The 26,366-nt window shown below is 45.0% G+C and overlaps 1 protein-coding gene and 1 long non-coding RNA gene across 8 annotated transcripts in view; both read right to left on the bottom strand.

Moving 5' to 3' along the window:
* Positions 1-435: 435 nt before the first annotated feature.
* Gm34829 lies at positions 436-20,528 on the bottom strand. 5 transcript variants are annotated; one of them, XR_870935.3, is made up of 4 exons: positions 14,183-14,207; positions 7,321-7,376; positions 6,597-7,127; positions 436-524 (listed from the first exon to the last, which is right to left on the bottom strand). It is a non-coding gene; the product is annotated as a predicted gene, 34829 (long non-coding RNA). The 5 variants fall into 5 exon arrangements; XR_870934.2 differs by lacking the exon at positions 436-524 and adding an exon at positions 3,724-5,123; XR_870936.1 differs by lacking the exon at positions 436-524 and adding an exon at positions 5,697-5,725.
* A 3,326-nt stretch (positions 20,529-23,854) lies between these two features.
* The window catches only part of Elovl5 (ELOVL family member 5, elongation of long chain fatty acids (yeast)), a 67,155-nt gene continuing 64,643 nt past the window's right edge, over positions 23,855-26,366 (bottom strand). For all 3 annotated transcript variants that reach the window (NM_134255.3, XM_030244554.1, XM_006511400.1), the window contains exon 8: positions 23,855-25,709. In NM_134255.3, coding sequence (NP_599016.2) covers positions 25,566-25,709 — 144 coding nt within the window. In that variant the 3' untranslated portion in view covers positions 23,855-25,565. The remainder of the gene's footprint in view (positions 25,710-26,366) is intronic.

The following is a 26,366-nucleotide window of genomic DNA, read 5'->3' as shown; positions in this document are numbered from 1 at the left end:
ATCCCCATCTCAGGACAGCTTCCCAGTCGCCTTTCCATGGACGACACCGTATCTACATCTTGTGGGTATAGGACAGAGGTGAGGCACGTTATTCAGCCTACTGCATGGACGAGCTCAAAATTTCAAAGAACAATTCAGGTGTTGGGAATGGATGTCACAAATATTGAAATTAGGATTATGTAAAGCACACAGTAAAAAGAGGGTTGACAGAAAAAAATAAAATAAAATAAACCCAAACAACAACAAAAACCCAAGCTGAACCAACCAACCAATCAACCAACCAACCAACCAACCAACCAACCAACCAACCAACCAACCAAAACCAACCAAACAAGAGGGCTGGAGAGATGGCTCTGAGGGTAAGATCACTGGCTGCTCTGGCCGAGGAGCCAGGTTCAGTTCTCAGCACCCACATGGCGGCTTACAGAGTCTGTAACTTCAATTCCAAGAGATGAAACACTCTCTTCTGGCCTCCGCAGGCAATGCACACACAGTGCCCAGTCATCTACGCAGGCAAAACGCACCTAGACACGCAGAGAAACAAAAATCCTAAGCAAAGAGCTAAACTGCAACAGGCATACACACCCTAGTTACCAGAGGCAGCACTGCTTAGCCAGGTGAAGGAGCCAGAGCAAGCAGTAAAGTATTATGGGATAGTCATAGTCTTTTTCTCTCAGAACTAAAACACTTAAACCACAGTGTGAAAAACAATATATTAGCATTCCTTAAACTGGTTTAAAGACTTGGTTTAATGATTTTTAACAAGAAAGATTCATGTTTATTATTATTATTATTATTATTATTATTATTATTATTATTATGCATGTGTGAACCCAGAACTTCTTCAAGAACTTGACCATTGAAACTTTCCAGCCTCATCTGCTTGATTTTCATGAAGGGCTGGGGCAGAGCATACAAAAAGCTCCACACAGAGATGTGGCCACACAGAGAATCTGGAGTTTAAGTTGAGGAAAAAGGAACACGACATCTACATCCAAGGAAGAATAGATCTGGTCTACAGAGTGAGTTCCAGGACAGCCAGAGCTATACAGAGAAACCCTGTCTCAAAAAACAAACAAACAAACAAACAAAAACACAACAAAAAACAAAACAAAACAAAACAAAAAAACAAACAACAACAACAAAAAAAACCCAAACAAACAACCAAACAAAAACAAGCAAACAATCAAAAGAATAGATTTGGGACCGTGATTTTATTGACCATTTGAGGATCGATACAAGAGGCAAGAACCAGATGCTAGGGGAAGGTCCCAAGTGAGCATGCTTCCAGGACTTCACCGTCTTGGCTGACCAGCGTCCTTGGGTGGATATGCTGTTTACCTAGAGGGTTCTCGGCGTCTCTGGACACCACCCACCTAGCCCTGGGAAGCATCTTGTGTCCAGGCTGTGCCATTCCAAACTGTCCCGGGCTAGCAGAGGAATTCAGCAAAATTGCTGCCCTTAAGAGTCTCCTGTACCGTCAACGAACAGGCCAGGCCAGGCCAGGGGAACACTGGCCAGAAGGTGGAGCCCACGAGCCTGGTGAAGTGCGGAGGTGGCAGTAGCTAAGGCTCAGTTCCAAGGCCTTTGCTGGGGGATTGGCAAGGCGCCATTAGGAATATAGCGTTGGTTTGCTCTCTTGGGTATCCAGGGCAGCTCAAGGTCGGGAGTATTCCAGGACAGTGTGTTGAGGCTTGCGCTGTGGGTGGCTGCTATCTGTTCCACCAGCACAGATTTCCAAAGGCAGGGTCACTTGGGCAGGTGATAAGCTTGTTTGTGGTTTAAACAGTTTGGGACCTATTCGCTTACATGGTTGTTGTGCTTCATCTAGGTTAACTGCCTTAACTGCCTGTCCTCCTAACCCTTGAGTTGCAAAGAATGGAAAGAGGACAGCGGAGAGACAGGGAAGCAAGCGGACCGTCTCCAGCCTGTGCGCCTGACTCAGTAGACTGCGGCGCTGGCTCATCCTGGGAGCGCAGAGGGAATGTCAGCCTCACACAGCCTGGCACCTTGTGCAGTGACACCTTCAGGGTTTGTGGGGACAAGCCGCCTGCCAGACACACGGCTTATTATAAGTCAGATGATACAAGTTTACATATGAATATGAACACAGGCAGCTTGAACAAGCCCAGTGAGGCTAATGAACTTCCTGATTGGCAAAATTAGAACTCTGATGCAAAGCATGGTTAGGATATGAAGGTCTTGGGTTCTGAAGGGAGGAAAGTCACTCTGGTAGGTAAGAGAGGTGAAACTCGGTGGCCTCGGTGGCTGACAAATTTAGGGTGCAGACGGAGGGAATTCGAAGAGCCATGCTCATACTGCGTTTGTGGTCACAATAAACAAAAACCAGTAAGCTAAAGAAATAACTGGACTATATGATGTTTATTAGACTATCTCAAACCCAGAAATGAATACACTATCTATCTATCTATCTATCTATCTATCTATCTATCTATCTATCATCTATCTATCTATCTATCTATCTATCTATCTATCTATCAGTTTGCATATGATATGGTGTCATTAAGACAAACTATTACCAAATAATATCTTGGGCTACAAAGATAGCTCAGTGGTTAAGAGCACTGGCTGCTCTTGCAGGGACCCAGATTCAAGTTCCCCAGCATCTTCGGGGCAGCTTGCAACCGTCCATAACTGTAGTTCCAAAGGGTCTAATGCCCTCTTCTGGCCCCCGCAGGTACTGCACACATGTCCCTCTAGAGTGGTCCAGCTTTTCTTAAGCTTTTGTTACTTATGTGTGTGTGCATGTGCTGGTGTGTGCATGTCACAGCACACATGCAGAAGTCAGAGCACAACCCACAGGAGTAAGTCCTATTCCTCCACCATGGGGGCCTAGGGTTCAAAATCAGGTTGTCTGAGCTGGTGACAAGCACCCTGATCCACTGAGTCACCCTAGCCAGTCCAAGATCTAGTCTTTTAAACCCCTCTTCTCTGGCCCTCGGTCACATGAGATATGAAGCATAAATGATAATCAATCACCTATTTAGTTCTGTGGACCACAGGAAAATGGTTTTCTTGCTATAAAGTGGTTTTGCTTTTTGATTTGAGATGGAGTTTCCCATATCCCAGGCTGGACTCCAACTCACACTGGGCATAGCTTGAACACATGTGACCTCAAAGCCAGCCTCCACAGTGACACACCTCCTTCAACAGGCCACACCTCATGGTGTCACCCTCCATAGCCAAGCATTCAAACACACCGGTCTATAGGGGTCATCCCTATTCAAGCCACCACATTCTCCTGACTGTAGAAATGTATTTTCTGCAGGCACATAAACTTCTTTGCTTCTCCTTGGCCTCTAGGTCATATGGGCTTATCTTCAGATGCAGCCAAGGTGAATCAGAAATCTGGGGGAACAAGCTGACTTTGTGAAGGACAACGGGAAGGTGGCTTTGGCTGGTAACTGGTTTTTGCTGATTTTGAATTTGCGTGAGGATGTCTCACTGGCACAGGGGAAATAGGGGGAAAAAAAACCCAGCCTTTTTTCTTAAGATGTGAAATGTTCTCTGAGCTTTGGAACCTCCCAGAATGTTAACCCTGGCTGACAGCATGATTTAGAGTGTAATCATTTCTTTCCTTTCTAGTTTCACTCTGTCCTTTTGGGCAGAAGAGATTGTTCTCTTCATTGACAAGCTCAGATTCTCCCTCCCTCCCTCTCCCTCCCTCTCCCTCCCTCTCCTTCCCTCTCCCTCTGTGCCCTAGATAAGATGGTAAGTTTTGTTAATCTTTCTTTTTCCTACAAAACCCACAGCATCATTTTGTAGGCGGAAACACGGCATCTCAGCGAATCTAAAGGATTTTCTCTAAGATGAACCAATCAGATACACTAAATAGAAATACATTATATGCGCCCTTATAAAAGCCCAGTCATTCTATTTAGTGAAACCCAGAACTGTTACACAATGAAATATGAGGCTAATTTTAAAGCAAGTCATGTGCCCTTCCCATTGATCAGACCCACATACAAGGCAGGGATTCCACCTTGTATGCAAAAGCCCAGGTTAATCAGAAAGCTCTGCATGGGCGATGTGGCTGATTGCAGGAACACAAGCCTCATTTTCCAGCCAGTCCAGTGCTTCCTATGCGGAGTGCCCCGAGTGAGACCCATGGGCAGGAAGCACAGTCCTCAGCCAGGACCGGCTTTTTGTCACCTGATGTCTAGGACCCAGGCTTCCAGGGTAGTGAGATGCTAATAACCTCTCACTGAGGTGCCTGATCTGCACTAACCAACTTCTGTGAAGAAGGCCGCTGAAGCCATGGTTCAGTGTTCTTTGGACAATGGGTAGGGAAGGGAGCAGACAGCAGCGGGGCTACCAATCATCCACGAGGTAGCCTAGGGTGGAGGGACACTCACACTGATGGAAGGCAGCCACCTAAGCAAAATGTTAGTTCTCCAGTTCCATTCTGGTGAACTCTTTTTTTTTTTTTTTTCTGTCCCATGTTGTTTTATACCAGCTGTTCTCAACCTGTTAGTTGTGACCCCTTTGGGATTGAATGACCCTTCCACAGGGGTTGCCTAAGACCATGGGAAAACCACAAATATTTACATTATGATTCAAAACAGTAGCAAACTTAACAGTTATGAAGCATCAACAAAAATAATCTTATGGTTAGGGGTCACCACAACATGAGGAACTGTATTTAAGGGTTGCGGCACCAGGGAGGTTGAGAACAAGTGAAAGGATGTTCCTCCTCCTCTCTCTCTCTCTCTCTCTCTCTCTCTCTCTCTCTCTCTCTCTCTCTCTCTCCCTCTCTCTCTCTCTTTTTCTAAATTAAAACCTACTCTGAAGAGATGATCTGAGTTCAGCTGTACTGTGGAGAACAGCTGCTTTCAGGCAACAGCTCCAATGACAATCTGCACCTGAAGCCAGAAACCAGAGTCATGGCCACCTGCCACGTCAGGGGCCAGAGAAGTTGGGCAAGAGTTCGGACTTGCTCTGGGAGGCAGGAGTTCTGGCCAGTGAAAAAGCCAGTGGCTCAGCAGGACAAGAAAGAGAAGGAAAGGAAGTGGGCAGGGGGCAAGGGAGAGAGTAGACATGGAGGCAAAGGGCAACTGCAAGAGCTCATACTGGAAGCTGCCGGAATCTTCCTTCACAAGAGGCTGGAGAAAATATGTAGGCAAAGTACATTTATTTACAATTCTACTCATCCATCTGTCCTTGCCTCCCTCCCACCATCTATCCATCCATCCACCCACCCACCCATCCATCCATCTACTTATCTATCCCTCCATCTATCCATCTATCCACTCATCCATGCATTCATCCACCTACCCACTCATCCATCTATCTATCCACCACCCACCCATCTATCCACACATCTACCTACCCACCTATCCATCATCTACTTATCTATCCACCCATCCATCCATTTATCTACTTATCTATCCATCCACTCATCTACTTATCCATCCACCTATCTATCTATCCATCATCTATCCATCCATCCATCAATCCACCCACCCATCCATCCAATTATCCATCCATCCATCCATCCATCCATCCATCCACCCATCTACCAACTTATCCATCTGTACTGGCTAGTTTTGTGTCAACTTGACACAGGCTGGAGTTACCACAGAGAAAGGAGCTTCAATTGGGAAATGCCTCCATGAGATCCAGTTGCAAGGCATTTTCTAAATTAGTGATCAAGGGGGGAGGTCCCCTTGTGGGTGGTGTCATCTCTGGGCTGGTAGTCTTGGTTCTATAAAAGAGCATGCTAGCCAGTAAAGAACATCCCTCCATGGCCTCTGCATCAGCTCCTGCTTCCTGACCTGTTTGAGTTCCAGTCCTGACTTCCTTTGGTGATGAACAGAAATGTGGAAGAGTAAGCTGAATAAACCCTTTCCTCCCCAAGTTGCTTCTTGGTCATGATGTTTGTGCAGGAATAAAAACCCTGACTAAGACACCATATATCCATCCATTTATCTAGTTATCCATCCATCCATCCATCCATCCATCCATCCATCCATCCACGCATCCATCCACCATCCATCCACCCACCCACCCACCCACCAACATCCACCATCCATCCACCCACCCACCCACCAACATCCATCCATCCACCATCCATCCAACCACCATCCATCCACCCACCTATCCACCTATGCCTCCATCCATCTATCCATGTGTCTTACTTTTCTATCGCTGTGATAAAACACCATAAACTTCTTTTAAAGTCTGTATGATCATACTGTATAATAACACACTTGTTTTATGTGACTCAGTGGGATTCTGAAATTGTTATGAGCTCTTTAATATAAACATGAGTACATGTGCACCCACTGTTGTTTTTAAAAACCTAATTTCGTTTTCAACTAGTCAGTGATTTGCTTGGGCTTGATGTGAGGATATTGAAAATAGAGAGAAAAGCAAGCTAACAGACATGAACTCAATTTCTGCCGGTGAAGAAGGAAGAGCTAGGTTGTCGGTTGGTTTCCTGTTCTCTGAGAGGGCTGTCTCCTGGTTGCTGTCAACTCTGTCCTCTCCTAGCTCAGCTCTTGTGCTGCTTCTCTCTCACATTTCTACTGTCACCTCCCAGCCTCCACCATGCCCAGCTTTCCCTCTGAACATACCTTCCTTCTCCTTGAAGCTCTGATGGAATGCTTTGCATCTTCACCCAGTGACTAAGAGAGTGTTTCCAAGGACAGTAAATGAAGGCTCAGTGTCTCAGTATCTGAAGCTGTGCCCAGGAACTCTGTACCATTTTGCCTATGGGTACTTTTCTACAACTCAGCTATAAGAAGCGGCTCCCCGTCAATCATCAGGAAGATGATTAACAATGACAGGACCTTTGGAGTTCTTTCAGCTGTCTCTCAATAGGGTCTCATGTAGCCCAGGCTGGCCTCTCATGTAGCCCAGGCTGGCTTATTATGTAGTTGAAGATAATTCTGAGCTCCTGCTGATCCTCTGGCCTCTGCCTAAGGGATGGGTTGCAGGGATGTACCATCATTTCATCTTATGTGATGTGGGGGAGAGAGTTTGTGCACGCTAGGCAAGCACTGTACCCACAGCCACATAGCTCAGCCCTTGGCATTTCTTGCTGGGTCAAGTTACCATCCTCCAAGTCTCTCTTCTTATCAGGGGTTGTTCTGTGATTCTACCAACTGAAAAAAAACAAAAAACAAAAAACCAGGGGTGAAAACCATTATCAAACTGCAATTGGAGAAACAGATAAGGTACTAGAAGCCAATAGACCTCAAGTGTCTGACACCAGCATCAACCTGCCCCTCCCTCCCTCCCCCCAGCCATCTCATTTGCTGCAGGGTCTAAAAATAGCCTCCCAATGCTGTCCTTCACCTTCACAATTCTTTTTGTCTTCAGTTCCAAATGTGAATGGCCCAGAGCAGCAGAACCTGTGCATTGTTTAGAGAAAAACAGAAAACTCATTACTCGGAACACGGGCCAGCTCTGGCTTGTCACTGTCATGTGCTCATTCCGAAATAAACCTGGGTGCACTTTTTTTGTAGATGATTAAGTTGTTTTACTGACAACCCCTGGGCTATTAAAAGCACAACACCCTTCATATCTGAGACAAGGTGAATGTCCCCGTGGCGGGGTGTAGGTGACATATACATAGACCATCTCTGCCCATTCATCCGTAAGTTACTCAAGTGGTTAAGACTCATGTGCAGCAGGCCAGAGAATTAGAGGTGGAAAACAAAGAAAGGCTCAGGAAAAAGTCTCACAGAACAGGAATCCAGGGAGAAAGAAGCAGGGGAAGGAGATGGGAAAGAGGAAGCTTTTAGATTTGGTCACTAGGGAAGGCCTCATTGGGCAGGTGGCATTTCAGGACAGGGACAGGCCACCCAAGTATCTGCAGAGGAGCAGAGCATCAGCCTTGCAGGTAACTCCTCTGGACAGCCAGCAGCTGAGTGTAGTTGAATGTGTCAAGGAGAAGAAGGCAGATCTGAGAAGGGATAGCATATAGGGAGGGAGGAAGGGAGGGAGGAAGGGAGGGAGGGAGGGAGGGAGGGAGGGAGGGAGGAAGGGAGGGAGGGACGGAGGGAGGGAGGGAGGGAAGGATCAATAACTATTTCCCCACAAAGGAATGATCCAAGGTGGCTTTGAGGCAAAGGAAGATCTGTCAGGAACAGCAAGGAAAAGTTCCAGGCTTTGTTCAATGATGCTCCCTGCCTCGCCCATCCCCCACCCGACCCCTGCTCCCCTGCCCACAGCCTTGGAGGTGAGCTGCTCAGACACCTGGTCAGCCAGAAGCAGACTGAATCTTCACCCAGTGCCCCCGACTCCTTTGCAGCTATTTCTTGTGACCACCTACTGCCGCACGGAACCACCAATCTTGAGTCTGCTCACGTGAACCATGTGATGGCTGCCTATCTTCTCAATTATGCCAGAGATCTTTATCAAGGAGGTTAAATAGGTAGACAAGGAAGGTCTCACAGCTGCTGAGGGATGGAAGCATGTAAACTCAGCCCTGATTGGCTAGACTCTTCCTCAGTGTGCATGATGGTGTCTGTGATGGTCCCAAATGCCTCTAGCCATTCCTCAGAACAGTTTTTCTTTTTTTTTTTTTGAAGCCAGCGTGGTGATTCAAAGCCTGTGAATTCCAGAAGTTAGGAGGCCAGCTGGACAACCCTGCGTCAAGATGTTCTTATTGAACATCTGCTTCGTGTTGGGTATAGGAAGTATGTCAAGGACACAGGAAGTATGTCAAGGACACAGGAAGTATGTCAAGGACACAGGAAGCACTTCTACAGGTGATAGCTTTGTGGGTAGAAGCTCAAAGTACTGAAAAGGAAGCCAAAAGCAGACAAATAGGATTTATTTCACTAAGAAGCTTATACGCAGTAAAGGAAATAGAGTCAACTGACAACATAAGGAATGGAGGAAAATTATTTGCCAACTATTCATCTTTTAGGAAGGTGAACATCCCAGATGTATAATAAGAACCCACAAAACTGGCCAAAACAAAGCCTAGAAACCCCAAAGAATCCCACTCTAAACAGAGCCCAACGGGCTTAATGGCTAATGTAACATGAGGCAATGCTAAGCTTCAGTAATGACCAGGGAAAGAGAGGCCAAGGCCACAACTGTGAAAAGGTTAAAACGGGTGGTGGTGGTGGCCGCCGCTGCAGCGGTGGCGACAGGATGGCTCAGTAGGCAGCGGTAACTGCCTCTAAGTTCAGAAGACCCGAGTTCAGTTTCCATGGTGGGAGGAGTGACTTGACTTTTTTTATTACAAGTCATCCTCTGTTCTCCACACAAATAAAGACATGTAATCCAAACAAAATTTAATGTAAAAAAAAAAATGCAGGCTAAAGATGAGAAAGGGGGTTTCTTGTCCACTGTGAATGCGAGTGTAAAGCAGTATGGCGCAGGATGGGGAATCCTCCACAGACTGTAAAGAGACATACTAAAGGGCTGGAGAGATGGCTCAGTGGGTAAGAGCACTGACTGTGCTCCCACAGGTCCTGAGTTCAAATCCCATCAACCACATGGTGGCTCAAAACCATCTGTAATGGGATCCGATGCCCTCTTCTGGGGTGTCTGAAGACCGCTACAGTGTACTCATATAAAATAAATAAATCTTTTTTTTTTTTTTTTGGTTCGAGACAGGGTTTCTCTGTATAGCCCTGGCTGTCCTGGAACTCACTCTGTAGACCAGGCTGGCCTCGAACTCAGAAATCCACCTGCCTCTGCCTCCTGAGTGCTGGGATTAAAGATGTGCACCACGCCCGGCTTAAAATAAATAAATCTTAAAAAGAAGACATACTAGATGCCCCACTGCTGCCAATCCTGAGCTCCCCTGCCCAGGGGATGAAGTGTAGCAGAGAGAGAGATAGCACATCACTCTAGGGCAGTTCTGTTCGAAACAGCTAAGCTGTAAATGGGGTCCTTCAGCAAATAATGGGGAAGGAAAGTGTAGAACATACACACACACAGACACAATGGAACACAAAGGAATGTCTCAGCCATTATTAAACGAAATAAAACTTGCAATCCTCTTGCCTCTGGCTTGCCAGAGCTAGAGTTTAGACATGTATCAGTATGCCCATATAATACATGATATTTATGCAGGTCTGGAATTCTGTAGCACAGTAGGGCAACTTTTGGTTGTAGTAGTCCACTGTACTCAGAATACAAAATCCCAAAAAATTTGATTTGCATTTCCCTGATGATTAAGGATGTTGAACATTTTTTCAGGTGCTTCTCAGCCAGCCATTCGGTATTCCTCAGTTGAGAATTCTTTGTTTAGCTCTGTACCCCATTTTTTAATGGGTTTATTTGAATTTCTGGAGTCCAGCTTCTTGAGCTCTTTGTATATTCTGGATATTAGTTCCCTATCAGATTTAGGATTGGTAAAAATCCTTTCCCAATCTGTTGGTGGCCTTTTGTCTTATTGACAGTGTCTTTTGCCTTACAGAAGCTTTGCAGTTTCATGAGGTCCCATTTGTCAAATCTTGATCTTACAGCACAAGCCATTGCTGTTCTGTTTAGGAATTTTTCCCCTGTGCCATATCTTCGAGTCTTTTCCCCACTTTCTCCTCTACTAATTTCAGTGTCTCTGGTTTTATGTAGAGGTCTTTGATCCACTTGGACTTGAGCTTTGTACAAGGAGATAAGAATGGATTAATTTGCATTCTTCTACATGATAGCCGCCAGATGTGCCAGCACCATTTGTTGAAAATGCTGTCTTTTTTCCACTGGATGGTTTTAGCTCCCTTGTCAAAGATCAAATGACCATACGTGTGTGGATTCATATCTGGGTCTTCAATTCTATTCCATTGATCTACCTGTCTGTCACTGTACCAGTACCATGCAGTTTTTATCACAATTGCTCTGTAGTACAGCTTAATGTCAGGCATGGTGATTCCAGCAGAGGTTCTTTTATTGTTGAGAATAGTTTTTGCTATCCTAGGTTTTTTATTATTCCAGATGAATTTGCAAATTGCCCTTTCTAACTCAGTGAAGAATTGAGTTGGAATTTTGATGGGGATTGCAATCTGTAGTCAGAATGGCTAAGATAAAAAATTTAGGTGACAGCAGATGCTGTGAGAATATGAAGAAAGAGGAACACTCCTCCATTGCTGGTGGGATTGCAAGCTTGTACAATCACTCTGGAAGTCAGTCTGGCGGTTCCTCAGTAAATTGGACATAATACTACCGAAAGATCCAGCAATACCTCTCCTGGGCATATACCCAGAAGAAGTTCCAACTGGTAATAAGAACACATGCTCCACTATGTTCGTAGCAGCCTTATTTATAATAGCCAGAATCTGGAAAGAACCCAGATGCCCCTCAACAGAGGAATGGATACAGAAAATGTGGTACATTTACACAATAGAGTACTACTTAGCTATTAAAAACAATAAATTTATGAAATTCTTGGACAAATGGATGTATCTGGAGGATATCATCCTTAGTGAGGTAACCTAATCACAAAAGTAGTCATTAGATATGCACTCACTGATAAGTGGATATTAGCCCAGAAACTTAGAATACCCAAGATACAATTTGCAAAACACAAGAAAATCAAGAAGAGGGAAGACCAATGGGTGGATACTTCATTCCTCCTTAGAATAGGGAACAAAATACACATGAAAGGAGTTACAGAGACAAAGTTTGGAGCTAAGACAAAAGGATAGACTATCCAGAGACTACCCCACCCAGGGATCCATCCCATAATCAGCCACCAAACCCAGACACTATTGCATATGCCAGCAAGATTTTGCTGAAGGGACCCTGGTATAGCTGTCTCTTATGAGGCTATGCCAGTGCCTGGCAAATACAGAAGTGGATGCTCACAGTCATTTATAAGATTGAACACAGAGTCCCCAATGGAAAAGCTAGAGAAAACACCCAAGGAGTTGAAGGGATCTGCAACCCTATAGGTGGAACAACAATATGAACTAACCAGTAACCCCAGAGCTCGTATCTCTAGCTGCATATGTAGTAGAAGATGGCCTAGTCAGCCATCACTGGGAAGAGAGGCCCCTTGGTATTGCAAACTTTATATGCCCCAGTACAGGAGAATACCAGGGCCAAAAAGTGGGAGTGGGTGGGTAGGGGAGCAGGGCGGGAGGGAGGGTATAGGGGACTTTTGGGATAGCATTTGAAATGTATATAAAGAAAATATCTAAGAAAAAATTTCAATCCTCATTTAAAAAAAAAGCAAAAACAAAAGCAAAAAAAAAAACCAAACAAACAAACCAAAACAACAACAACAACAACAACAACAACAAAAAACAAAAAAACAACCAACTCCCCAAAACATAAGAATGACTGAAATCGGATGAGACTGAAGTGCTTATTAGGATTTGGTCGGCTTATTTTATATACATTTATCAAAATACAGCATGGCTTATTAGATGTCAAAGCTGAAATCAGGGATAATAATATTTGGGCATCTGTGTGATTCTCCTGTCATTTCTCTCATCAGTGGAACAGGCATGCTCATTTGGTAATGGGGACTTTCTTTGGCTAGAACGGACACTGTCAGGAAGCCCGGAGCAAGTGCAGCTCTAATGTGACCTGAGGCACCGGCCGGCCGGCTGCTTTCTTTCTCTTACCACCACTGGAGCAGGAAGTACTTCAGGATTACCTCCAGCAGCCATCTCCACATCCACAGTGGGAAAGCACCGGTACCCAGAGCAGTGGTTCTCAGCTTTCCTGTGACCCTTTCATACAGTTCCTCGTGCTGTGGTGACCCCCAACTATACAATTATTTTCATCGATATCTTTTAGCTGTAATTTTGCTACTGTTATGAATCCTAATGTAAGCCCTTTGACATGTGACCCCTGGGAAAAGGTAGTTCAATCCCATGGAAGGGCCGAGACCCCCCAGGTTGAGAAACGCTTGTGTAGACAGTAGCCATGGGAGGGAGAGCTTTGTTCACCCTCAGCAGGAACTTGTGCGTCCTTCTCTTCTAATAGCTTCCTGTCTGGGTCAGTGAGTCCTGCCGGTGACTTGGCAGGTCTCCGGGAGCACCACTGCTGAATGCAGATCTGAGAGAAGTTCCCTCCTCATGTCTGGACTCTTTCAGCTCTGAACTCCAACTCTGAATTTTTCTCTATACTATTCTATCCCCACCCCTGCGTCAGGAACCTCGTGGCGAATCCCACCACCACAGGTGCTGGGGCCCCGTCTATATTCTCTTGCTCTGTAGCCCTTCTTGATCCCATTTCCAAAAGGACCACAATGACAACCCACAGGCAGGGCACCCGAGCAATCTTAGCAATTAAGAGTCCAAGGCAGGAAGGTCACAAGTTTGAGCCCAGACTGAGACTAAATGGCCTTGACTTGGTGACACAAGAGACCAGCAGAGGCAAAAGGGTCAGGAGATACTGTGAGGGTTAAGACTAAGGCAAGAAAATTAATGACTGAAAGCAGCAACATAGAGCAAAGCACACAGACAGACAGACAGACAGACAGACAGACAGACTCCCAAATAGAAGAGGACCTGGGGCCACAATCCTGACTTTACATGTTTGGGAACGAGTTTTCTTTCTACCTCTGAAGGGGCTGTTTGGGCTATTTGAACAGCATAATCCAGACCAAAGGGAAGTTAATTGGTTTCTATCACAAGAGCCCCCCCCCCCGCCCCCAAACATCCAACTTGAATATCCTATTGAATACTTGCCTCCAGAGGGAGAAGCCCACCAAGTCTATGCCAGGGAGGAAGAAGCATCGGAAAGTGGGCTATATAAAATACCTAAGAAGCAGCCAGGCGTGGTGGCGCACACCTTTAATCCCAGCACTTGGGAGGCAGAGGCAGGCGGATTTCTGAGTTCGAGGCCAGCCTGGTCTACAGAGTGAGTTCCAGGACAGCCAGGGCTACACAGAGAAACCCTGTCTTGAAAGACAAAACAAAACAAAACAAAACAAAAAAACCAACCAAAAAAATCCCCCCCAAAACTAAGAAGCTTAAGACCCTCAAAAAGTTCAAGGCCCTCTGTTCAGTTTTCAATACACAAATGCAAAGCTACCTGGGCTGCATTACATGAGACTCTCTTAAAAACCAAAACCAGAACCAAAAGTTCAAACATGCTGTAACAGAGTTATATAAGATTCCCCATAAAACATAGTCTATAAAATATTGAAAATGAATTGAAAATAGAACAATTAACAAAAAGGCATAGGCCTGGGACATGAGTCAGTGGTTGGAGTGCTTGCCAGCGAGCCAAGCTTAGATCTCAGTACCTGTACTGGCCGGTTTTGTGTGTCAACTTGACACAAGCTGGAGTTATCACAGAGAAAGGAGCTTCAGATGAGGAAATGCCTCCATGAGATCCAGCTATGGGGCATTTTCTCAGTTAGTGATGAAGGGAGTAGGGCCCCTTGTGGGTGGTGCCAGTCTTGGGTTCTATAAGAAAGCAAACTGAGCAAGCCAGGGGAAGCAAGCCAGTAAGTAACATCCCTCCATAGCCTCTTCATCAGCTCCTGCTTCCTGACCTGCTTGAGTTCTAGTCCTGACTTCCTTTGGTGATGAACAGCAATGTGGAAAGTGTAAGCTGAATAAATTCTTTCCTCCCAAACTTGCTTCTTGGTCATGATGTTTGTGCAGGAATAGAAGCTCTAAGACAGCACCCATTCCAGGCAGACATGGTGTAATTATGATAACCTGTAATTTTAGATCTGGGCAGGTAGAGATAGGAGAACCCCAGAGCAAACTAGCACTCCAGGCTAACCAGATAAGGAAACTATGGTTCAAAGGAGAGACCATTGCTAACCAAATATGGTAGACAGCAACAGAGGGAGATGTCCAATGTCACCTTCAGGCCTTGATACACACAGGTACATATATGTACATATATCTGCACACACAAGCTCCTCCACACAGGAACCTGCATACAAATGTACATGTAAGAGATTTTTAAAAGTTATTTTAAAATTTGATTTTATTTTCATTATATTTTAAATTATTTAATACAAATGAGGTGATTGATTTTTCAGTTAGTTGTCCAGGCAGCTTTCCTGGAAGTACTCTGTTAACTCCAGAAGGGACTGCTGACCAGTGAGGCCAGGAACTCTGCCCCTTATCTCTTGCTGCCTGGAGTCTGATGTCAGAAGCTTGTGCATGCATGATCTCTTCTGACTTTCATGTAAAGGCACTAGAAAGAAGTTGATGGAAAGAACTGGAACATGCCTGCAACCCCGTTGCTCACACAGTAGACCCCAGAGTTCTGATTCACCTTTACAATTATGTAGCATGCCTGTACTGTAAGAACAGCCTGTTTCCCAGAATCCATCCATGACTAGACAATGCTCACATCCACAGATTGTGAGTCATCTAAGTTTAAGGTATCTAAAAAAAAACTTTTTTCTTTCTTTCTTTTTTTTTAGAAATACAAACTCCTTTAGGAAAAAAAGTTGATATTAACTAAATTTCAATGATAATTTAGGCTAATAATTTGCTTTGGGCAAAAGCAACTAAAGCCTATCTTCCCGGCAAACTTTGTATTTGATAAGAAATGACCTGTGATAGCTACCGTAAGGGTGTGTTAAAAGTTTTCTGTCTCCTGCCTTAACCTCAGCCATCTGGGCTACAGAATTCAGATCTCTTTCACAGCTGAATAAAAAAGCAAGGCAAGTCTCCCGACATCCCCACAGGGATGAGAAGCAAGGCCTTTACCCTCAGGGATGGACCCTGAGTCCAAACCTGACTGGATAGCCCTGTCTAGTACGTGTCCTTTCAACCCAGTTCTAAACTAAGGATACAATCCCACATCTCACCTGGGCCATCCCGATTTCTCTCATCCACTCCTCAAGGAAGCAGCTTTGTATTCAGGATTTGGCTTCTGACTATTTCCTTGTAAGGGCATGCAGTGACTTTTGGGCCTTGTTCTTAAAATACATCAACGCCAAGTAGCACAGGGCAGAGAGCCAGCGCTTCACAGTTGGCCAACCCAACCACACAGCTTCCTCAGGACTCGGAAGTGATGCTGAGGGAGCAGAGTAGGCCCAGATGTGTTGGTGTTGACGCACCCTTACCCATGAGAACCAACTTCATTGGAAAGACTCACAGTGGAAGGCATGAAGCTTGCTGAGAAGTGCTAGCTAGCTTGGCTAAACCTTTGTCAAACTCATGAATGGAAAGCCAAATCTGGGTCCGCTGTTTCAACCAGTAATGGCAGCAATGTGTTGACAGAATCACTGAACAAATCCTTGCTTAAGTCAACATGGGGACTGGCTTATTTACACGCGGTACAAACCACCTATCCTCTACCCTTTTGGGTGCCCTGAATACCATCTCTTGCTTTAGGAGGAATTTTCTGTCTCTGACAAACCTTCTGTCAGTTTACTGCTGATGGACAAGCCATTGCAATTCTCAGCCTAACTGTACACTCCTCCTTAGATGGTGAGGACAGAAACTGTGGGCAGAATGATTCCTTTAGAGCATAGTTATTCCCACCCCCAAGGCTGAGTAAGACACACCTCTCTCTCTCATCTACGAGAACACCCAAATTCCATGTTCCTCTCACTTTCCCCTCTTAATTTTAAAAACTAGCAGTTTCACCCCCACGCACACTAATTCAGTGCAATGTGTTGTCTCTGCCTTCTACGCTTTTGCTAATGTAGGTTCCTGGACTTGAAATGCTGGCTCCCAGACAACCTCCAGCCTCCATCTCCATACAGAAACCCAGACTGTCTGAAGGCTCATCTGAAAACCCACTCATCATCACCGTCTCTGGAAGAGCCCTCCCTCCCTGTACTTTCAGGAGCTGGCAGGAGCCACAAGCAGTCTTACACTTAGTGCATCAGTGTATACACTCTCAATCCTAACCCAACAAAAGTTCCACTGGGGACTGAAGGAAGTTCTCACAGACCCTCTCCCAGTAAACAACCACGGAAGTCTGGTCCACACAGCAATGGAGCTGGACAACATGGCAGAGTCCAGGTCATCTGAGAAAAGACCAACTGTGGCCACATCACTGGCTCTCTGCCTCCATGACTTGTTCCTACAACTTCTATCCTGGGTGTCTTCTATGACCTCAGCCCAAAGCCAAGTCCAGATGTCCTACATGGACTGTGGCAAAGATAGCATAATAAATAAATAAATTAAATTAGCATAAGAAATAAATAAATAAATTAGCATAAGAAATGCAAAACCAAAACAACAACAACTATCTACAAATACCTTAATTAATTAAGGATGACAAACGTGGGCTTTACATTTTCCAGGAAGAGGTGGTAGCCAGAGAAATGGTGTAAAGAGCAGAGAGCAGCGGCTGATGCTGCAACTCTCTCCACTGGAACCATCACTCAAACCACCAAGTGTAAAGGATAAACTGGTTAGGTAGGTCCAAGAGGACAGTGGGACATATCAGAGTTTCTGTCAAAGACATCTCAGGCATTGAAGAAATCTGACCAGAGTGTTGCTGTCAGATTGGAGCGATTGTGATCAATGGATCAGACTTATCTTCATCAACCCTGTTTGCCAAAGATCAAAGGAGACGTTAGGAACATCAAGAATGTTTTGAGACTTAAGAGAGGGCTCAGTGCTTTAAGAGCACTTTCTCATGTCCTGGGTTTGATTTCCAGCACCCACGTGGAAGCTTATAACCATTTATAACTCCAGTCCAGAGGTTCAGATTCCCTCTTCTGGCCTCTGTGGGCTCCTGTATGCATGCGATGCATGTGAATTCACAAAGGCAAAGCACAAATGCACATAAAAAACAAAGAAAAAGCTAAAAAAGAACAGAGACCGCAGAAGCAGGACACACAGGCAGGGTCTGCTCCGGTCTCAGGAAATAAACTAGACAAAATAAGGTAACAGCTTTTAGAAGAGGCAGGTATCTCCGGATTTTTAAACCAAGGCAAAAATAAGAGAATTTAAAAAAGCAAGTCCAGAATGTGTCCCTAGGGGCTGCATCAGTTGGGGAATGCCCCACTCCCAGAGGGCGGGCGTGCCAAGCACAGACCGTGGGAACTGTGGCTAGAGATGAGAGGCTCAGAGAATCTGTTCTTCCAGTAAGGGACGTCTTACAGATGAGAAAAAGAAGGGGAACAGGAAAGACAGCAACAGCGGTACAGTCAGAGGGAAGAGAGATGTCAGCAAACCCCTTTCTCAGCTCTTGACGGGGCTGCCATGCTGCACCATCTTAAAAAGCCCCTTGCAGAGTCAGCAGCGGGGTGTCTGGAGAGCCTGTGACCTGTAAGCCCTCTCAGCAAATTCAAAGTGTCGAGGATGATACACCAAACCCTGCCCAGCAGAAAGGCCCAAGTCGGCTGGGAAGAAAACCTGAACAAAAACCACGTAGCGTGCGAGAAGGTAGAAGTCTGGTTGAAGCCAGAATCTGCAGGGGCGTAAAGACTTGGTTGGGTTGCATGTTGTACACCTCAAAGCAGGAATGACTCCCCGGGGCAGGGTCAACACTGACTGGTGAATGATGAAGATAGGAACACGGGTTTGTGAAGCCAACCTTGCCCTGACCTGCCTGGGGCTGTGCCAGTATTCCCAACAAGACTCCTGAAGAAGTACCCCTGGAGGCCTGGCCAGCATCAGTGCAGGACCATACAAAGCCGGACAGCCCAGAGGTGAAAACACTGTAACTTGCCTCCTGAATGCTGAGACTCAGGCTTACAGAGGAGCATGAAAGGGCATGGAGGCATCGGGAAGCAAGCGGGGAAGGAATGCCGAAGCTCCGACAGGAGCCAGCTGACGGGTCAGATGTGTTCAGTCTACAGCCCCAGGCAGCCCTCTGCTTTTACATTTATTTCTCCCTTATGTAACACCATTTAACATCCAATGTCAACGTGGGAGGGCTCTGTTCCTGTTCTCTTCTCCCCGTCCTCATTGAAATAGCTTTCCCAAAGAACAGAGGCCTGTGCAGTTTGAGGGGCTTGTAGCTCAACAGACGCTTCCTCACCACTTTTCATTCTACCTTGAGCCCAAATGGCCTCATCTCCTCTGCCTACTGCTCCTCCTGCTATCCCTACTTCCTTTTTCTCCTTTTCTGTGTAAACCCAGGATTAGTCATTAGTCTGATTCGGTGTCCCCCCTTACCATCATGCCTGCAGCAACTAAAATGGCACACACAATGTTATCGGTGTTCTTTATATCATAAAATCACTAGTCAGTAAGGGCTGACTGTGTTCTAGTCGACTGTATTTTTAGTGGGTCTACCCTCTGATAAGTGATCCCTCCCACCCCCAGACAGTATTCCATTTTCAGAGTACCGGGGATTGAACCTAGTGCTTTGATTACCAGTCTAGCAGAGAAAAATGACACCAAGAAAGTCTATATATAAAAAACAATCATTTTTTAACTCTTGGGAGTTTCATGTAAATTACTTTCATTGAAGGTCATTTCTCTGGGATCGAGATACTTTTTGGAGACGCCACAGTGTCTTAGATTTTACTGTTTCTTGTGTTCTTGCATTGCATTTGTGCATAGACGGTTAGGTCAGTGGTTAGATTTTGTTTGTTTTTATTTATTGTCAATTTCGTTTAAAAGTACTATTAGATGATAAGTCACAGATAACCCTAACATATAAAAGTATTTCCACTACCCCAATTTTACTAACGGACAAACATCTGTATTAAATGATCAAATAGATCTATAAAAATGGACCATAGGTCAAATGCTGCAGAATACACAATGTTTCGCAGCAAAATCCAAAAGCAGTAAGTGCATGGAAAGAAATAAGATCAGGGTAGAAATTCAATGAAACAAATAAAACAAAACAAAACAAAACAAAAATCATGATTGTTTGTTGGAAAGATAAACAGATCAATGAACCCTTATCTAAAGCAACCCAGAGAAGAGTCCAATTAATAGCGACAAAAAGGGTGACATTACAACAGATACCAATGAAATTTAAAAAAAACTAAAAAACACTTAAGCTAGAAATAATAGCAGGAAAACCTGAAAGAAACAGCTTAATTTCCAGATGGATGCCAGCCTACCAAAGCTAAGTCAAGAGATCTGTGACAGGCAGTGAGGCTAAACTAGAAGGAAAAATCTCCCAAGAAAAAAGTCCAGAAGCTGAGAGACCCACTGCTCATTTCTTTCAGACCTTTAAGGAAGAGACACCACCACCACTTCTTAAAGTACTGCATGTGACAGAAAACAGGGGAGTGTGACAAATGCCCAATGCCAAAACCAGGACAACACACATCAAGAAGATTACAGACTAATCTCTGGGCTGAAAATAAAGTCAAAGAGTCTCAAGACTTGCAAACTGAATTCAAGAACAAATAAAAAAGATCATTTGGTCATGATCACACTGGCTTCATTCTGAAGATGTAGAAATAATTCAAAATATTCAAACTGTCAAACATAACACACCACAGAAATGCACGCAAGGATCATTTCAGTAAATGCAGAAAAGGCTTTTATCCAATATTCTCTTCATGCTAATGCCTGGAGAGCTGAGGGCAAGAGAAACTTATCTCAATATCATAAAGATTTTATACGGCAAACCTACAGCCACCATTATATTAAATGGGGGGAAAGTCGATGCACTTTTAGTAAAATGGATCAAGACAGAGGCATGTGCTTTCTCCATTCTATCTATTTTATGTATATGAGTACACTGTAGCTGTACAGATGGTTGTGAGCCACCAACGTGGTTGCTGGGATTTGAACTCAGGACCTTTGGAAGAGCAGTCAGTGTTCTTACCTGCTGAGCCAACTCTCCAGCCCCAATATAGTGATTTATGATAAGAAAGAAAATAAAATCAACAGCCTTCCTAAAGCAAAGCACACTGAGAAAGAATTCAGGATAACAATCTCACTCACAAAACACCCACCTTAAAATATAAAGATCCAGCCAGGCGTGGCACATGCCTTTAATCCCAGCACTCGGGAAGCAGAGGCAGGCGGATTTCTGAGTTCGAGGCCAGCCTGGTCTACAGAGTGAGTTCCAGGACAGCCAGGGCTATACAGAGAAACCCTGGCTCGAAAAAACCAAAACCAACCAATCAACCAACCAATCAATCAACCAACCAACCAACCAACCAACCAACCAACCAAATATGTATGTGTGTATATACACACACACACACACAAACACACACACACACACACACACACATATATATATATGTATGTATGTATGTATAAAGATCCAAAGAAGTGAAAGTTGAAAACACTGAAGAAAGAAATAGTGGCTGTACTACCTACCAAAAGCCCTGTGCACATCCAATGCACCTCCAATGTGTTTACCCAAAAGATGCCAAGTCAACGTCTGACAGAGATTATGGGCATCCCATGCTGCCCCATTCACACAGATGTGTTACAAAGCCAACCTGGGTGTTAAAAATGTAGTATATACACAAAATGGAATTTTGTGGGGTGGCATAAGGAATAACGAAGTCATGTCACTTATAGAGGAAATGGATGTAACTGGAAATAATTGTATTACCTTCCTCTCATTTGTTTCTTAGTTCCCTGCATAGATACATAAAGTCATGACTATGGTATGCAACAAGAATCACACTGTCTAGGAAACAAAGCAGACTAAAGGGAAGGGGGCATAAAGGAGTGGAAAGATGAGGGTGTACGGCCAATGTGTAATGCATACGTGTATGAAAACTTTAAATTAATCAAGGGAAACCTGGCAAAATTAGGAATGCAGATTTCGAACATTGAGATTGTAAGTCTCTGCACTCTGATTCAACAGAATGGCCGTACTTTTGTGACAGGGTAATTGGGGCAGCCAATCGGGGCTTGAATGGCCAAGCAGCAGCTTGAGCTTGGCAGAAATGAATTGGGTACTTGGAGGAGATCCCAGTCTTAGAGGCTAAGAGGCCCTGTGGTCCCCAAGTTGGGTTTCTCAGATTAGGCTACACCACCTTCCACAGTAGGAAGGCTGCCAGGGAGGTGCTCCTGTCTCCACACGCAGGAGAACTCAGAAAACAGGAAAGGCACATGCCTGGCCTTGTTCTCTTCCCTCACCCACTCATTCCTCCCAGGGGAGGAGAGAGACTGACAGCTAACACCAGGAGAGGAAACTGAACAGTGTTGGTGAGGTTAAGGTCAGCAGGTGAGAATCTGCATTAACGGGGGAGCCTACGAAAGCACCAGGACCTGCCTTCCCAAATGTTGTAGTGGCAGTTCAGCCAAGGCCCAAGAAACCTGTCACCACTCCCGTGGTGATGCCAACCCTAAGTTCAGCCCAGGACACTCGTTAGCTAGGGAGAGCTCCTGACTGTGGCTCAACAATTGGTCTTTTCAGTGAGCGGTGTTACTCCAACCTCTCTTCTCTGTCTTCTCCTCACTTTCCCCTTTTGATGAAAGCTGTTTTCTATACAATCCTGGTTGGCCTGTAACTCTAGGCTGGCCCTATTTGCCATCATCTTCCTGACCCTGTCTCCTGATTGCCTACGTACTCGGCTATTTTGATTTTTATTACTCTGATTTCTGTGTCTTATGTTTTTCTTTTGTTCTGGACTTAAGGGAAAAATACTGATTTGATTCTATCACCATTAGCCAATCTCCAATGATCCCCTTGGTCATCCTTTAACGTGCCATTTACTAGTGTTAAGTGTTTTCCAGGAGATCTTGTAAGCTGTTATTTACATACACAAAAGCTCCAGCTTGTACTTCCAGCTGTGGTGGGAAGGGGGGGGGGGAGGAGGATGGGGCACTTAAGCCGTAAGCCATCAGTGTCACTGTGAGAGATGAAGCATTCAAGATCACCTGCTTCCCAGAGGCGTGGATAGGACATAAAAGCCTCAGGTAGGTTGGGAGGGGCAGGATTTGGAAAAGCAACCATTTGTGTGTGTGTGTGTGTGTGTGTGTGTGTGTGTGTGTGTGTGTGAATGATGAGACTTTGGGATGAAGGAGGGAACGCACTTGTCTCCGGCGTGTGTGTGTGTGTGTGTGTGTGTGTGTGTGTGTGTGTGTGAATGATGAGACTTTGGGATGAAGGAGGGAACGCACTTGTCTCCGGCAGACTCAGCAACTCATGACACGGGTCTTCTGTTTTTTTTTCACACAGAGTTCCAAGGCAGCCACACCCATTTACCTTCGTGCCTGTGGCTGTTTTGTACTCTACAATGGCTCAGATGAGTAGCTTCCACGGAAACTGGAGTGCTCCCTCTCTTGCTCTTCACAGAAAAATGTGCAGACCTACTGCCTACAACGAGAAGTTACTCTAACAGTCTGCAGATGAGGGAAGAGCATGGGATGCCAGGAAGGAAAGGAGGATGCAGGAGCGTGCTCAGAGGTGAACCCTCTAGCAGGGGTGCAGGGGAGGAGCTAGGGTTGTTGGAAGACACTGAGATTTATGCTCTGGGGTCCTCTGCCATGGGAGGTGATAGCAATTCTTGGTTGCCAGCTTGACCACATGCAGAACTGACTACAACTCAAACTGACTACGCCAGTGCTGGATTTTGTTCCTTAATCATCTGAAGTGGGAAGACCCACTTGAGATCTGGATCTCTGAGGTAGAAACCCACCTTTAATCCAGGCCCTACCTGCTGCTGGCAGCCTCTCTCTAAACAGGACAGAGAAGAAGGAAGCCCTCTTCTCTTTGCCTGCTTGTTCTCACTCTTGCTAGTGAGTCCACTCAAGCAAATCCTTCGCTGGCATTCGACGCGACTGCTCTGGAACCCGTGTTTCCTGAAGAGCAGCTGAGACATTTAGCCTCGTGGACTAAACAGCTACTGGATCCTTGGATCCTCTGTCTGTAGATAGCCTTGTTGGACTAGCTGGACCACAACCTGTAAGCCATTCTAATAAATCCTCCCCCCACCCCCACACTCATTCTATGAGTTCTGTTTCTCTAGAGAGCCCCCAACTGATACAACCACTTTCCACGCTACATTACTCATGTCCACTCCCTAAGCTCCTACAAGGTGACAGAGTTGACCATCCTGCAGTCTTTCAGAACTGTCAGCACATCAAACAACAGAAGACACAGCACGGGTAATCAAAAAGGTTTTAATGATTAATGTTTAGACATTATTTAACAGTGTGGGTATATCCAGATGAGCTAAGCACACTTTGACAGCACACTATCAAATGTTATAATTTTTGTATTGAGATATGTAAAGACACCTGCAGACGGGTACCTAGGGAGAAGACACACACATACACACATTCTAGATCTGACAAGGGAAATGTAAACAGATGCCGCAACTCCTTCCAAACAGAAAACCCACAAGGCTAATTAGGACCAACTGGCTCCTTGTAATATGAATGTGCAAAATTAAAGCATGGTAAACTGGTATTTACATAAATATCAAACCCACAATTAGTTTATACATTGTCAATCATCTCCTAAGATGTGCCATGAGTGGTTCCATGGATTTTTTACCAATGCAGAAGGTATTCAAAGGCTAAGCTTTCAACACTTTAAAAATGACACACATGAAAAGAGTCCCCATTTGTATGACCGATGCCTCGAGCGCACTAGACACGATTTTAGGATAAGCAGTCCAAGCACTTTAAACCGATCTTTAGGTGCTAATCAGAAAAAAATTACAGATGCCACCATGATTCACACTGAAAAAAGCGGTTGCTCCCAAACACCCAGTTCCTGCGCGCTCCAGCTCTTAAATTTTACCTCAAAATGCTTATGGTGCTTCCTGGTCTCTTGGTAAATTAGGCACATTTTAAAAGGAAGTGTATGTCAAAGTAGCACTACAGAAAAGAATAAAAAAAAATGTGGACCCAGGTAACCAGTCCCTTATCACTGTGTGTGTGTGTGTGTGTGTCTGTCAGATAATAAATGTCTCGTCACCTTTCCTGAAAGGTAGTTCTCTCTCTCCAAGTGGTGGGAAGTCGAATGGCCTTTTTATCTCCTGTATAAAAACACTAAGCACTTCAGAAGTGAAAAGTGACCTACTCTTATAGTCACCCTAGCCTCTGGGGGACCAGGGACAGGTACGTAAGTGTCTCCAGACGCTTTGGACCCTTTCCCCACCTCTTTAAACACATTAATAGTGGCACTCAAAATAAAAAAATAAGATCTGTTAAAAAGTTAAACTGACTGTTCCACTAGACTTGAACCTGCTTATTTAAAGCCATCGTTATAAAACCAAGGGTGCCATCAGATTTCGCATCTCCAAGTCACTTGAAGTTACACATCACACACTTGTTTCATAAATCATACATTTGATTTTTCTAAACAGAGCTAATACAAATGAATAATACAAAGTTGAAACATACCCTAATTAAACTAACAAGCTCTGGGCCCTGCTTTTTTAAGTCTTAAGGCATGTGTGTTTTTCTACTGTTAACAACATTGTACAAATTTACAATCACATGCATGGTCTACAGTTAAAAAAAAAAAGTTTGGATTACAGTGTTTTAAATTGTGAACCACAATTCAGCACCTATCGTGTTACAACTAATAAGGCAACAGCAGTGTTGTATACTACAAGAACATTCCCTTTCCACAGTCTAGCGCGGGGGTCGATGAGAGCCCAGAAATGTGAGAAAATCGTATGCCTACTTTGTATAATCTGTATACATATTCTAGGGGTTTTGAACTGATGAAGAAGGTCCTACATGAGTCACACTGCAGATAGTAGGGCCAGACTAGTGACAGCAGCTGCTATGAGCGTCAGGGCACAAGTCACGCTGTGCTTACAATCACACGCCGCGGTCTGGAGGCTTCGGCTCGGCTTGTCAATCCTTTCGCTGCTTCCTGGGCTTCACGCTGTTTTCCAGGGAAGGGAAGCTGTTGGTGTGTCCGTTGACGGCGGCCACAGACCCGTTCTGGTGGCCCTTCAGGTGGTCTTTCCTCCGAGAGGCCCCTTTCTTGTTGTAAGTCTGAAATGTACAAGGCGAATCAGTGCCTGCTAACCAGATGAACTGTACCGGTCTGTATCTCACTAGGCCTGGTTTCCTGGTCTGATCAGTCTCACCACGTATTTCCTGTGCTCAAATAACCACTTTATGTTCAATCACCCTTGCGACTTTTTGAGGCTTAGCTCAGAGGTTCTGACCCCCTAGACCACAACAGAAACACTTAGAACACCGAGTTTCTGTTCATTCGGCTTTGCCTCTTCAGGATGTGGATGGTGGAGCAATGGCCTAGGGGACCAAACTGGCTTCTCCTCCTGGCTAGTAGCCACTCTACATCACAAGCCATTACTTATCTTTATGTTTTTCTTATTGCCTCAGTAACCATCATGTACAGTACAATGGGCACCAGGAGCAATTGGAAGAAGGTCCTATTATCAGGCCCCGGCAAAGCAGGAGTCAACAAGTCACACAAAGCTACGTCGGGGGCACAGAAGACAAACAGCAGCTGAGTCTCCTCCTGGTGGCTGTCCACACTACTGGACTTTTCTTGGGACCCGTTACCTTTGCTCTTGCTCCTGCCCAGGGGACAGTGGGGACAGAAGCCACTTGGCACTGGCCACAAAAGCAGGAGACTCATCAGTGTCTGCCTGGTGACCAGGCGCCACCAGATAGACAAACCTC

The sequence above is a fragment of the Mus musculus genome, chromosome 9 (assembly GCF_000001635.26).
Source record: "Mus musculus strain C57BL/6J chromosome 9, GRCm38.p6 C57BL/6J".
Lineage (NCBI taxonomy): Eukaryota > Metazoa > Chordata > Mammalia > Rodentia > Muridae > Mus > Mus musculus.
Note: the sequence above shows the minus strand (reverse complement) of the source record. Positions and strands in the feature narration are given on the sequence as shown.